The 13,607-nt window shown below is 45.2% G+C and overlaps 1 protein-coding gene across 1 annotated transcript in view; it reads left to right on the top strand.

Annotated features, from left to right (window-relative positions):
* The window catches only part of LOC126298883 (argininosuccinate synthase), a 167,433-nt gene that overhangs the window by 133,254 nt on the left and 20,572 nt on the right, over positions 1 to 13,607 (top strand). The window contains exons 6-7 of the mRNA XM_049990416.1: positions 9 to 130; positions 12,824 to 12,966. Coding sequence (XP_049846373.1) covers positions 9 to 130; positions 12,824 to 12,966 — 265 coding nt within the window. The remainder of the gene's footprint in view (positions 1 to 8; positions 131 to 12,823; positions 12,967 to 13,607) is intronic.

A 13,607-nucleotide genomic window follows, 5' to 3' on the forward strand; every position in this document is an offset into this window, starting at 1 on the left:
TGCCGCAGCTACGAGTCGGGCATCTTGGAGGACCCCGCACAGCCGGCGCCGCCCGAGCTCTTCCAGATGACCGTGGACCCCAGCAGTTCGCCGGACTCGCCTTGTCGCCTGCAGATTGATTTCCAAAACGGTAAGCCAATTAAAGCGCAATACACAGAGATTTCTTCGTCTGTACATGCTGCAGCACTATCCCCACAAAATGTTTAACCATCATTTATGTGTCCTCGAGTCTCTTTTTGACTGCAAACATAATACAAATATAATGCTGAAAGAACTCGAAGATACAATCAAAAGTAAAATAAAGATACAAAAACGTTGTATCTACTTCTTTGGTTCTGACTGCTACGTTGGCTACGATTTAAACTCATTGAATAGGATAGCTAAAAACGTGTTGACAGCATTATATTTCGCTTATATGGTCTTCTTTACCAACCAGTATCATTTGCTGTGGAAGGAGCGTCCGATAAACCTGGTGCATTCGTGTACAGGGTGTACCTTTACAGACGTTGAGAACTTGTAGTGGAGACCGAGACGGTTAAGTTTAGCATAGGAACTCGTGTCGGGCAATGTACCGTTTTCCCGATACACGTAAATACAACTCTTTCGGAGCCACTGACCAGTGTATTGCGTATAGTGCGTTATTGACCGATCATCTGATGTTCCGTACCCACCACAGATCTGTTCGTATGCCATTCAGATAACTTTGTGACCTGCCCAGAGATCGCCTTGACCAACGACTCGAACCCGCTAGACTACCGCCTGTGGGATCACATGAAATCCTCGGTTTACGAGACTTCTGTGGCATCCGAGGGCGACCTACTGGTGCGGGTTATGGCTGCGGTGGATGCTGGAGCCGGCCGGTGTGGCCGAGCGCTTCTAGGCGCTTCAGTCTGCAACCGCGCGATCGCTACGGCCGCAGGTTCGAATCCTGCCTCGGGCATGGATGTGTTTGATGTCCTTTGGTTAGTTAGGTTCAAGTAGTTCTGAGTTATAAGGGACTGATGACCTCAGATGTTGAGTCTCATGGTGCTCAGAGGCATTTGAACCATTTTGGATGCTGAAGGACCAGACACTTGTGATCGTGTACACCAATACATGATACGAACATATCGTACCTGTGGTGATATAAGTGGTCGTCACATCGAGACCTGCTTGTAAGTGGACCCAGGCGACAAGCAGCATGAGTCAGAGAGCGACGAGTGTGGTGGTATTCTCCGTGCAGTGGGAAAACAGTACGCTTCTGGACATGCTAAACTTAACCGTCTTGGTTTCTCACTACGAGCCCTCTACGTCTGTAAAGGGAATTTAGATACACCCTGTATGTACAGGGTGTCCCAGGAGAAATGGTCAATATTTAGGGATGTATGCAGGAACGATCACAGAAGCAAAAAACTCTAGTAAGCATTGACTCTAAAATTCATACCTTAAGGGCTATGAACAACATCGCTACCTTAAACACATCTCTTCTACTGAAGAGCCCGCAGTTCGTGGTCGTGCGGTAGCGTTCTCGCTTCCCGCACCCGGGTTCCCGGGTTCGATTCCCGGCGGGGTCAGGGATTTTCTCTGCCTCGTGATGACTGGTTGTTGTGTGATGTCCTTAAGTTAATTAGGTTTAAGTAGTTCTAAGTTCTAGGGGACTGATGACCATAGATGTAAAGTTCCATAGTGCTCAGAGCCATTTGAACCATTTTTCTAGTGAAGAGTTGCCCATGTTTGCTGGGCATTTTTTTCTTATTTTAGTCCATACTACCGCCTCTCAGAATAAGAAAAGCAAAGAACTTTGTAGTGGAAGGGATTTGTGTCTACACTATCGAAGGTTAAGAAGTGCACCTAGTTCTTAAGGCACACATTTTAGGTTCCACGTCTATTAACTTTTATGGTTCGAATGATCGTTCGCGTCATATCCCAGAATACTGGCCATTCCTTCTGGGACACCCTGTATGCATGAAATTGGAACGCGGGAGTTAGGAGCCAACAGCACGAGTACAGTTACTGTCTTCAATTCAATACGCAAATGATTCTCCCAACGTGTCAATGCAATAAAAGTTTCTCGGGTTTCACGTCGCGCCAATTTCCCAAAAGATGACAGGTGAGCCCGTGCCTTCCGCAACGAAGCGGGCATGCTGCTAACCACTGACGCGGCAAGAAACCCGAGAACATTTTATTGCATTTTAGATGTTTGGTTTCACAGGTATTTGCATTTTAACGCAATACGTGCACGATAGAAAGCCATCTAACTAAAATTCCTTCAGCTGTCCAAATTCCTACTCTGACGTGAGGCTAGATGCAAATTGAGACGCGGAGTGTGCGTGCGGAGGTGCTCAGGGCGGCGCGCATTTTTGTAACGTAAGCTCCCTTCACACCGAAGCGAAAACGAGCGAACGCAAGCGAATGCGAATTCGCAGGCAATGCTTAGGGAGTTCGCTTGCGCACGCCACCATTGACTTGTGTCTGCGAATAACCATTTACACTGGAGTGGATGGAAGAGAAAGCATCCGTCGTGTTTTGTGTTTAGGCATCAAAACGTTGTCGCGGTAACGTTGCTTCGCCCATATTCAGCACAGTGTGGCGGAGAAGCGAGATCGTTGTCGGTCATGAAAGCAAAGTGATGTAGACACACAAAATGGGGGTGTCTGAATTTTTGCGGAGGCGAGAGAGAAGTGGTGGTTTGGCTATGTTTAGTGATATAGAGCTGCGACAATCGCTTGCTTTATTCCAAAACTACACCCCCATGTCGATGGAATATTTTCGCATTCCTCTAGCTACGACTAGAAGACAAACTATCGACGATCCATATCAGTGGAAGAGACGCTAGCACTGACTCTGCGATTGTTAGCAAGATGTGACAGTTACGCAAGCCTCAAATACATGTTTCGTATATCGACCGCATCTGTTTCCCAAATAATTCTTGAAGTATTTAGTGCCGTATGCTAAACACTCGTGGATTTTATAAAGGTAAATGCGAGGTAGTTACTGTCATTAAAATGAATAATTTAATACAAAAATATACAAAAGACCAGATGCATCTTTATTGGAGGGGAAGCAGTTTTCACGTATTCTGTTCCTGAATTTAATCTTGGTAAGATAATAGCTAAACTGTGAAAACAAGACAGATACCTTGAATGTAAGCCACGAGAATGATCAAGTCTTTCGTATATTTTTTTAAATATTAATCTACGTTAGCTGTTTATTTTGATGACATTTATCCCTCTTATAGCAGTTGCATGAAAGGGATGAAGAAATAAACAAAAATAATTTCAGAATATCTCAGCAGTCAGCATCAAATATTCGGTGATGAGGACGAAGAGGTGGAGAACAGATGGAAAAAATTCAAAAGCATCGTTCAATATGCCCTAGACAAGTATGTTCCGATTAAGGTTTTAAGGAATAGGAAAGACCCATCACGGTTTAATAGCAGGGTTAGAAAAGCGCCTGTCTAGGGCGTCTTGCCACGGTTCGCGCGGCTCCCCCCGCCGGAGGTTCGAGTCCTCCCTCGGGCACGGGTGTGTGTCTTGTCCTTAGCGTAAGTTAGTTTTAGTTAGATTAAGTAGTGGTAAGCCTAGGGACCCATAATCCTTACCACAAATTTCCAATGTCCAGAAAAGCGCTACGTGAACAAAGAGCGCTTCATCTCAGATTCAAGAGAAGTGAAAACCTAGCTGACAAAGAAAAGCTGAACGAAACGAAAATGAGCGTAAGGAGAGCAACGAGAGAAGCGTTCAATGATTTTAAAAGTAATACGTTGTTAACCGACCTGAGTAAAAAACCCTAAGAGATTTTGGTCGCATGTAAAATCAGTAAATGGGTCTAAATCATCTATTGATTTTCTCAGCGACTACACCGGCACCAAAACGGAAGATAGAGAGAAGACCGAAATATTGAATTCGGTCATCCGAATCTGTTTCACCGCGAAACATCATAGCTCTGTCCCTCCTTTCAATTGTTGTACGAACATCGAAATGGCAGATATTGAGATAATCGATCGCGGAACTGAAAAGCAGCTACAACTGCTTAGTAGTGGAAAGCCTTCAGAACCAGATAAGATACCTATAAGATTCTGTAAATATTATGCGAAAAAACTTGCTCCCCTTCTAGCAGTAATTTATCGTAGATCGCTTGAGCAACGAAAGTTACCTAACCACTGGAAAAAAGTGCAGGTCATTCCAGTTTTAGAGAAAGGCCGTAAGACATATCCACACAATTATAGACCTATATCGTTGACGTCAATCTGTTGTAGAATTATGGAACATGTCTCATGCTCAAGAATTATGACGTTTTTGAAAAATGAACATCTCCTCTATACAAATCAACATGGATTCCGCAAACAGAAATCCTGCGAAACAGCTCGTTCTGTTGATCCATGAGATCCACTGCGCAGTGGACAACGGCGCTCAGGTTTATGGCGCGTTCCTTGATTTCAGTAAGGCATTTGACACCGTCCCGCATTGCCGTTTAATGAAAAAAATACGAGCTTACGGAGTATCGGAGCAGACCAGCGATTGGATTCAAGACTTTCTTGCAGATAGAACTCAACACGTCGCTCTTAACGGAACTAAATCGACAGATGGAAAGATAACATCTGGAGTACCACAGGGTGCTACGGTCGCAGGTTCAAATCCTGCCTCGGACAAGGCTGTGTGTGATGTCCTTAGGTTAGTTACGTTTAAGTAGTTCTAAGTCTAGGGGACTGATGACCTCAGATGTTAAGTCCCATAGTGCTTAGAGGCAGTACCACAGGGAAGTGTGATAGGACCGTTGGTGTTAACAAAATATATAAATGATCTAGTAGAAAGCGTCGGATGCTCTTTAAGGCTATTCGCAGATGATACAGTTGTGTACACCAAAGTAGCAACGCCAGAAGATAGTAAGAATTTGCAGAACGACCTGCAGAGAATTGATGAATGGTGCAGGCTCTGACACTTGACCCTGTTCGTAAATAAATGTAACATATTGCACACACATAGGAAAAGAAATCTACTATTGTACAGCTACACTATTGATGACAAACAGCTGTAGACAGCGTCTGCCGTAAAATATCTAGGCGTAACTATTCAGAGCGACCCTAAGTGGAAGAACTATATAGAACAGATAGTGGGAAAAGCAGCCACCAGGCTCAGATTCATCGGAAGAATCTTCAAGGAAATGTAACTCATTCACGAAAGAAGTGGCTCAGAAGGCGCTTGTTCGCTCGATTCATCTATCTAGGATCCCTATCAGGTAGGACTGATAGAGGAGATAGAGAAGATCTAACGAAGAGCGGCGCGTTTTGTCACGGCATCGTTTAGCTGGCGAGAGAGTGTTACGGAGATGCTAAACAAACTCCGCTGGCAGACGTTACGAGAGAGGTGTTGTGCATCACGGAGAGATTTACTATTGAAATTTCAGGACAGCACTTCTCAGGAGGAGTCGGACAACATATTACTTCCCCCCACATACATCGCGCATATTGACCACGAGGAGAAAATTCGAGAAATTAGAGCCAATACATAGGTTTACCGACAATCATTCTTCACACGCACTATTTGCGAGTGGAGCAGGGTTGGAGGGTCAGATAGTGGTACCGAAAGTACCCTCCGCCACGCACCATTATGTGGCGTAGATGAAACAGGACGTGCAATGCGTACCCGCAGATGTGGAGGGGGAAGAAGAGTATATTACTCCACAGAGGTTTGAAGGCAAACCACTAGGAATTACATTTTTGGACAGGACCCATTCCCGTGATTGTACGTTATTTATCCGTTTCATCACTAAAATAAGATAGTAGTGAGTTCATTTTCTTGTTAACTTCCTCTGTTGGCACGGTCAAGCACCATTTTTTTGTTGAGCATTTTATGCTCAGGATCAGTAGGATGCGCTTTCATCACTCTATTGCCACGAAAATGACACAATAAACAACACCAAGAGTTCGCGCGCGAAACACAGCACACTGCGGCAAAGCGAGTGTACTGCGACTATCGACGATGTTAGCGCCGTAGGGGAGAGGACGCGAACTTCCTTTGACGGTTTGCCCAGCGGATCACAAGGGAACACCACGCGCCAAGCGTTTACAGCAGAGAAAATTCTCGTTCGCTGTTGCGCGTTCCCTTTGGTGTAAAGGGGCTTCATAGGTTCGAGTGGGACCGGGACCTGATGAGCCGCGTCCTGCGTGTGCGTCAGGTCGCGTGGTGTCTTTATGGTTGAGGCACCGCGCATCGCTCTGGCACAGCGGGAGAGGTGAGGCGGGGAGCAGGAAAGCAGTTCTGCCATATGCTTCCTTCGGCACCCCGCATGTGGGCAGTTGTAGTACTGGCCGCCCGAGAAACATTGCCTTACTACTGAACTATATCGTCATTCAATAGTGTTTCGTTTTTCGACATTCGAGCATTCGATATTTTTTCATTAGTACATTATATTTTTGGGAATTTCCAGTGTTGTATCCTCTATGTGCTCCTTGTAACAAGCGTAAAGATCTGATGTATATACACTACTGGCCATTAAAATTGCTACACCAAGAAGAAATGCAGATGATAAACGGGTATTCATTGGACAAATATATTATACTAGAACTGACATGTGATAACATTTTCGCGCAATTTGGATGCATAGATCCTGAAAAATCAGTACCCAGAACAACCACCTCTGGCCTTTATAACGGCCTTGATACGCCTGGGCATTGAGTCAAACACAGCTTGGATGGTGTGTACAGTTACAGCTGCCCATGCAGCTTCAACACGATACCACAGTTCATCAAGAGTAGTGACTGGCGTATTGTGTAGAGCCAGTTGCTCGGCCACCATTGACCAGACGTTTTCAATTGGTAAGAGATCTGGAGAACGTGCTGGCCAGGGCAGCAGTCGAACGTTCTCTGTATCCAGTAAGGCCCGTACAGGAGGACCTGCAACATGCGGTCGTGCATTATCCTGCTGAAATGTAGGGTTTCGTAGGGATCGAATGAAGGGTAGAGCCACGGGTCGTAACACATCTGAAATGTAACGTCCACTGTTCAAAGTGCCGTCAATGCGAACAAGAAGTGACCGAGACGTGTAACCAATGGCACCCCAGACCATCACGCCAGGTGATACGCCAGTATGGCGATGACGAATACGCGCTTCCAATGTGCGTTCACCGCAATGTCGCCAAACACGGATGCAACCATCATGATGCTGTAAACAGAACCTGGATTCATCCCAAAAAATGACGTTTTGCCATTCGTGCACCCATGTTCGTCGTTGAGTACAGCATCCCAGGCGCTCCTGTCTGTGATGCAGTGTCAAGGGTAACCGCAGCCATGGTCTCCGATCTGATAGACCATGCTACTGCAAACGTCGTCGAACTGTTCGTGCAGATGGTAGCTGTCTTGCAAACGTCCCCATCTGTTGATTCAGGGATCGAGACGTGGCTGCACGATCCGTTACAGCAATGCGGATCAGATGCCTGTCATCTCGACTGCTAGTGATACGAGGCCGTTGGGATCCAGCACGGCGTTCCGTATTACCCTCCTGAACCCACCGATTCCATATTCTGCTAACAGTCATTGGATCTCGACCAACGCGAGCAGCAATGTCGCGATACGATAAACCGCAATCGCGATAGGGTACAATCCGACCTTTATCAAAGTCGAAAACGTAATGGTACGCATTTATCCTCCTTACACGAGGCATCATAACAACGTTTCAACAGGCAGATCGCAAGAAGACCCGGCTTGGGACAGCCACGTGGCAATACCGAGAAGGAAGACGATAGTGTTCAGCGTATGGCTTTGGTGCATCGCACTTCGCCTGCAGCACAATTTGAGCAGGAGTTGGCACCACAGTGACACAACCAACTGTTACTTCAGGACAGCTCCGAGTCAGACGCCCTGTAGTGTGTATTCCACTGACCCCAAACCACCGAAATTTGTGACTTCAGTGGTATCAAGCGAGGGCTCATTGAAGGGCAGGCTGGAGCTCTGTTGTGTTTTCCAATGAAAGCTGGTTGTCCCTCGGTGCAAGTGATGGCCCTGAGTTGGTTAGAAAGAGGCGAGTTGATTCGTACAACCAAAGTGTCAGCTTGCTAGACACCCTGGAGCCACACCTGAAGTTATCGTCTGGGTTGTGGTTTCGTATGGCAGTAGGAACACTCTCGTGGTTATCTCACACATATTGACTGCAAATTTTTACGCCAATCTGGTGATTCGACCTGTTGTGGTGCCATCCATTAACAGCACTAAAGGGGCTGTTTTCCAACAGAACAGTGCTCTTTCACATACCGTTGTTGCAACCTGTCGTGCTCTCCCGAGTGTCGACATGTTGCCTTGGCCTGCTCGATCATCAGCGCTGTCTCCAATCCAGCACATATGGGACATCGTCGGACGTCATCTGAAAACTGCATTAACCGCCCCTGCATTGACCGACTCCATCCCACAAACTGACATCCGGCACCTGTTCAACACAATGCTTGCACGTTTGCATGCTTGCATTCAATAGTCTGGCTGTTACAGCTGTTATTAATGTACTAGCATTTCACAAATGTAATGACTTACTTCGCGCTTAAATTAACCAGTGATCTTGCAAAGTTAATCACTTAAATATGTTACCTAGACAAAAGCATTTCCAAAATTTCGTTACTCTACGGGTGCCGCGATCTTATTCCGTCAGTGTACATTGTGGTGTCACCGCCAGACAAACACTTGCTAGGTGGTAGCCTTTAAATCGGCCGCGGTCCGGTAGTATATGTCGGATCCGCGTGTCGCCCCTATCAGTGATTGCAGACTGAGCGCCGCCACACGGCAGGTCTAGAGAGACTTCCTAGCACTCGCCCAGTTGTACAGCGGACTTTGCTAGCTATGGTTCGCTGACTAAATACACTCTCATTTGCCGAGACGATAGTTAGCATAGCCTTCAGCTACGTCATTTGCTACGACCTAGGAAGGCGCCATTATCAGTTACTATTGATATTGTGATCATGTACCGTCAAGAGCGACGTTCGTCATTGATGGATTAAAGTTAAGTATTCCACCAGCTACGTCCGTTTTTCTAAATTCTAATTTCCTTGTCCTGTTCCAGACCTCAAGCCAGCCTGCGTGAGCTAAAACGCGTGCCTTTCGGCCCCCTCTAGTAACACGGTGTTGGCTCTCCTGCCAACCACAACATACATCATTTACAGCAAGGGTTCTAACACACTGCCCCTCCCCCCGAAAGTTAGTTCTACATCTGACGGCGATTCTCCGTCCAAGAAAACATGCTGCGTCCTCTCTACACAGATGTCCTAATGTATTTACAAATTTAGCTTAATACCTCAACCGACCGCATTTTTGGTAATAAGCTTATGAGTCGTATCATACTGAGTGAAGTGCTTTGCAGAAGTCAAGAAATACTGCATTTACCTGGCTCCCTTGCTCTATGACTTTCAGAATGACACTAAAGAAAAGCTCGTGGTTGGTTTCATATGACCGACGTTTTCGAAATAGTGATGGTTGGCATGGAGGAGATCTTTCTGTTGCAAATATCTTACTACATCTGAGCTCAGCACATGTTTTTAGTTTCTACTACAGTTTGATATCAAAGATAATGGACGGCAATTTTTTGGATCGCTTCAGTTTTGACTTGCTCAATCATGCGATTAATCACACCTCGTCTCTTGTATTTGGGATGGATTATATAGTTTAGCTTGTTAGTCCAGCTGGCGTTAATAATAGTCTGCGAGTAGGGCCCATTGGGTTAACAGCCTCAAGAACGGAGATACATACATTTGATTTCTCTACCGGAAAGTAATTAAGCCCTTGTGATCCGACAGGTTTACCGTAAGTTTCTATACTACATATGTGACAAACTGTCCCCTCTAGCTGTCATCTATCTAACGTGTCAGTCGAACTACGATGTGTCCCATAAAATTCAAAGGAAAGGCATAACACCGACACCATGATGAAACAATGGATAATACACGTGCAAAATTAGTCCTATATCTCTGACGTCAGATTATTCGGAGACCAAGTAGATACAAGGTCTCTTAATAACTGGATGTGCTCTGTTCCTCTGTGACGAAATCGTGGGGAATTAAACAAAAAACTTTTTTATTAAATTATGTATCAGTACGTAATATGTAAAGCATGAAGCATCTTGTTAACTTACTTTTTTCTCGAATTCTGAAACTGCCTTATCACTTCGTGACTTGGATAATCTTCCTTACGATTTCATATTGCATACCTTCCCATTTTCGTCCTTCCGGTCGTTTTAAAACACTTTTTACAATGGATAAACTTTTTACCGTAATTCGATTTATTTTGTGACGGACCACTCCCCAGTTTCAATTTCTTTTTTTTTTCTTTTCTGACCACATCACCTCAAATGTTTTCACTCTTTCACCTTGGAATCCATCCATACTCAATTTTTTTCCCTAAACACTTCTGTCAGTTGTTTCATCAGCTTTTATGTTATTTTTTTGTAAATCGTTTTTCGCTTCGTGGATCCAACTTGTTCTTGACTTTTTATTCCACAAGTACACTCCTGGAAATTGAAATAAGAACACCGTGAATTCATTGTCCCAGGAAGGGGAAACTTTATTGACACATTCCTGGGGTCAAATACATCACATGATCACACTGACAGAACCACAGGCACATAGACACAGGCAACAGAGCATGCACAATGTCGGCACTAGTACAGTGTATATCCACCTTTCGCAGCAATGCAGGCTGCTATTCTCCCATGGAGACGATCGTAGAGATGCTGGATGTAGTCCTGTGGAACGGCTTGCCATGCCATTACCACCTGGCGCCTCAGTTGGACCAGCGTTCGTGCTGGACGTGCAGACCGCGTGAGACGACGCTTCATCCAGTCCCAAACATGCTCAATGGGGGACAGATCCGGAGATCTTGCTGGCCAGGGTAGGACTTACACCTTCTAGAGCACGTTGGGTGGCACGGGATACATGCGGACGTGCATTGTCCTGTTGGAACAGCAAGTTCCCTTGCCGGTCTAGGAATGGTAGAACGATGAGTTCGATGACGGTTTGGATGTACCATGCACTATTCAGTGTCCCCTCGACGATCACCAGAGGTGTACGGCCAGTGTAGGAGATCGCTCCCCACACCATGATGCCGGGTGTTGGCCCTGTGTGCCTCGGTCGTATGCAGTCCTGATTGTGGCGCTCACCTGCACGGCGCCAAACACGCATACGACCATCATTGGCACCAAGGCAGAAGCGACTCTCATCGCTCAAGACGACACGTCTCCATTCGTCCCTCCATTCACGCCTGTCGCGACACCACTGGAGGCGGGCTGCACGATGTTGGGGCGTGAGCGGAAGACGGCCTAACGTTGTGCGGGACCGTAGCCCAGCTTCATGGAGACGGTTGCGAATGGTCCTCGCCGATACTCCAGGAGCAACAGTGTCCCTAATTTGCTGGGAAGTGGCGGTGCGGTCCCCTACGGCACTGCGTAGGATCCTACGGTCTTGGCGTGCATCCGTGCGTCGCTGCGGTCCGGTCCCAGGTCGACGGGCACGTGCACCTTCCGCCGACCACTGGCGACAACATCGATGTACTGTGGAGACCTCAAGCCCCACGTGTTGAGCAATTCGGCGGTACGTCCACCCGGCCTCCCGCATGCCCACTATACGCCCTCGCTCAAAGTCCGTCAACTGCACATACGGTTCACGTCCACGCTGTCGCGGCATGCTACCAGTGTTAAAGACTGCGATGGAGCTCCGTATGCCACGGCAAACTGGCTGACACTGACGGCGGCGGTGCACAAATGCTGCGCAGCTAGCGCCATTCGACGGCCAACACCGCGGTTCCTGGTGTGTCCGCTGTGCCGTGCGTGTGATCATTGCTTGTACAGCCCTCTCACAGTGTCCGGAGCAAGTATGGTGGGTCTGACACACCGGTGTCAATGTGTTCTTTTTTTCCATTTCCAGGAGTGTATTTGAAGGCCTTTTTCTTTAAACTACTGTCTTGCATTCGATATAAAGGTCCACAATACACCACTTTTCTTTTCCTCATTACTTTTGGTATGTTAACTATGTTTCGGTAAGTTCTATCATTACTCGTCATTTCCAAGTTCCCATAGTTTTTCGTGGACGTAATATTTTCCTAATGATTCCCTTCTCCAGTATTTCTAATTTATCGGTATTGAAGTGTAATGCTAACCTTTCTCTTGCATGTAGACATTCTGGCTTCACTGCTTTATTGTAATACTTTTTTTCAATATTAGGCATGCATTTTTTTTTAGTATAATAGTCTTTAGTTCTACCTTATAGCCTTCTCATTTTCTGTATCCTTTCCGCGATAGCGGTTTTTCTAAACCATTTTCTTGGATTATCTCCCGATGATGATTAAATTTCTTGTCTGTCTTTTGTTGGCCATTTTCTGTTTTTAAAACTTTCGGTGTATTTTTAATGTCTGTTAAGTTGATTGATTTATTTTTTCTGCAGTACTTCATAAGCATACTGGCAATTTCTTCTAAAATATAACTGTTTCTTCATGTAATTGATAAGACAGATAGTCTTTCTGAGGCCGACTGAAATGTGTGCCCTGTAATGGCATCCCCTTCGTATTTGTGATTGATGGTTTTCCCATTAAAGATTTTTTCCGAGAATCTGATTTCTTGAACTGCTGCAATTTGAATTTTATTTTTTTCTAAAAGGATCTCTAGTTCTTTTTGTTTCCAGTGTTGAGCAAAGAATTTACATTTAATTTAAAAGTCTAAAAATAACTATTTCTTAAAACTTGTTTCAGAAGGATCCCGAGGATGCTCTGATTCAAACCTCTGCTGTTGCTGGGACTTTTCGAATTGCCATCTGGGGCACTGCATTAGTTTAGTCTGATAAACAATTTATACAAATTTCTCTGGTCCTCATTTAACAGGTATTCCAGTCGGGGTGAAGAACATAACAACAGGAGAAGAGGAAACCAATCCACTGAAATTATTCAAACTGCTGAACAAGCTCGGCGGTCTCTACGGTGTTGGCAGAATAGACATCGTCGAAAACAGATTCCTCGGACTCAAGGTAAATAAGTACTGTAACAAGTTGTATAGGTATTTCACATTTGAAACTAAGCTTCTGTGAATATTCTAAGGGAAACAAAAAGCTTATCGCATAGATTTAATGTCGAACAAAATTAACGCATAGAAATAACGGCAAGGCTTCCATGGCATTGATTTTTACTCCATAATAGTCCTATATAGAGGGACAGGCTGCTATGACAGGAAACTCAGTGTATCAAGAACGACTATATACATCCGTGTGCTAGATTACAGAGGGCAATGTGGCGCATTTTTCTCATCGTTAACGAGGTAGGGTACCAACAATGTTCTTTAATGAAACTATATATTTTTGTATCGAAGGAAAGATCCTTCAAAGAGGACTTTAGTGACATAATCTGTTTGGAAATTGAACAAGCAGTACAAGATAAGAGCGTAACAACCACTGTCCCACTGCCAGGGGCAGAAGATATGTCCTACTGCACGAAATGTAAGGCATCGCATAACTCAGATACTATTCCTGTGTTTATTATTATTATTATTATTATTATTATTACTGTCATATCAAGTTCTCTAAATGTGAACTTGAGTATTGACCCATGGTATAAAGCGATTCCGGAGAGACATACTGCACGTTGACTATCATCTGGACTTATCGCAGCACAG

The sequence above is a fragment of the Schistocerca gregaria genome, chromosome X (genome assembly GCF_023897955.1).
Source record: "Schistocerca gregaria isolate iqSchGreg1 chromosome X, iqSchGreg1.2, whole genome shotgun sequence".
Classification (NCBI taxonomy): domain Eukaryota; kingdom Metazoa; phylum Arthropoda; class Insecta; order Orthoptera; family Acrididae; genus Schistocerca; species Schistocerca gregaria.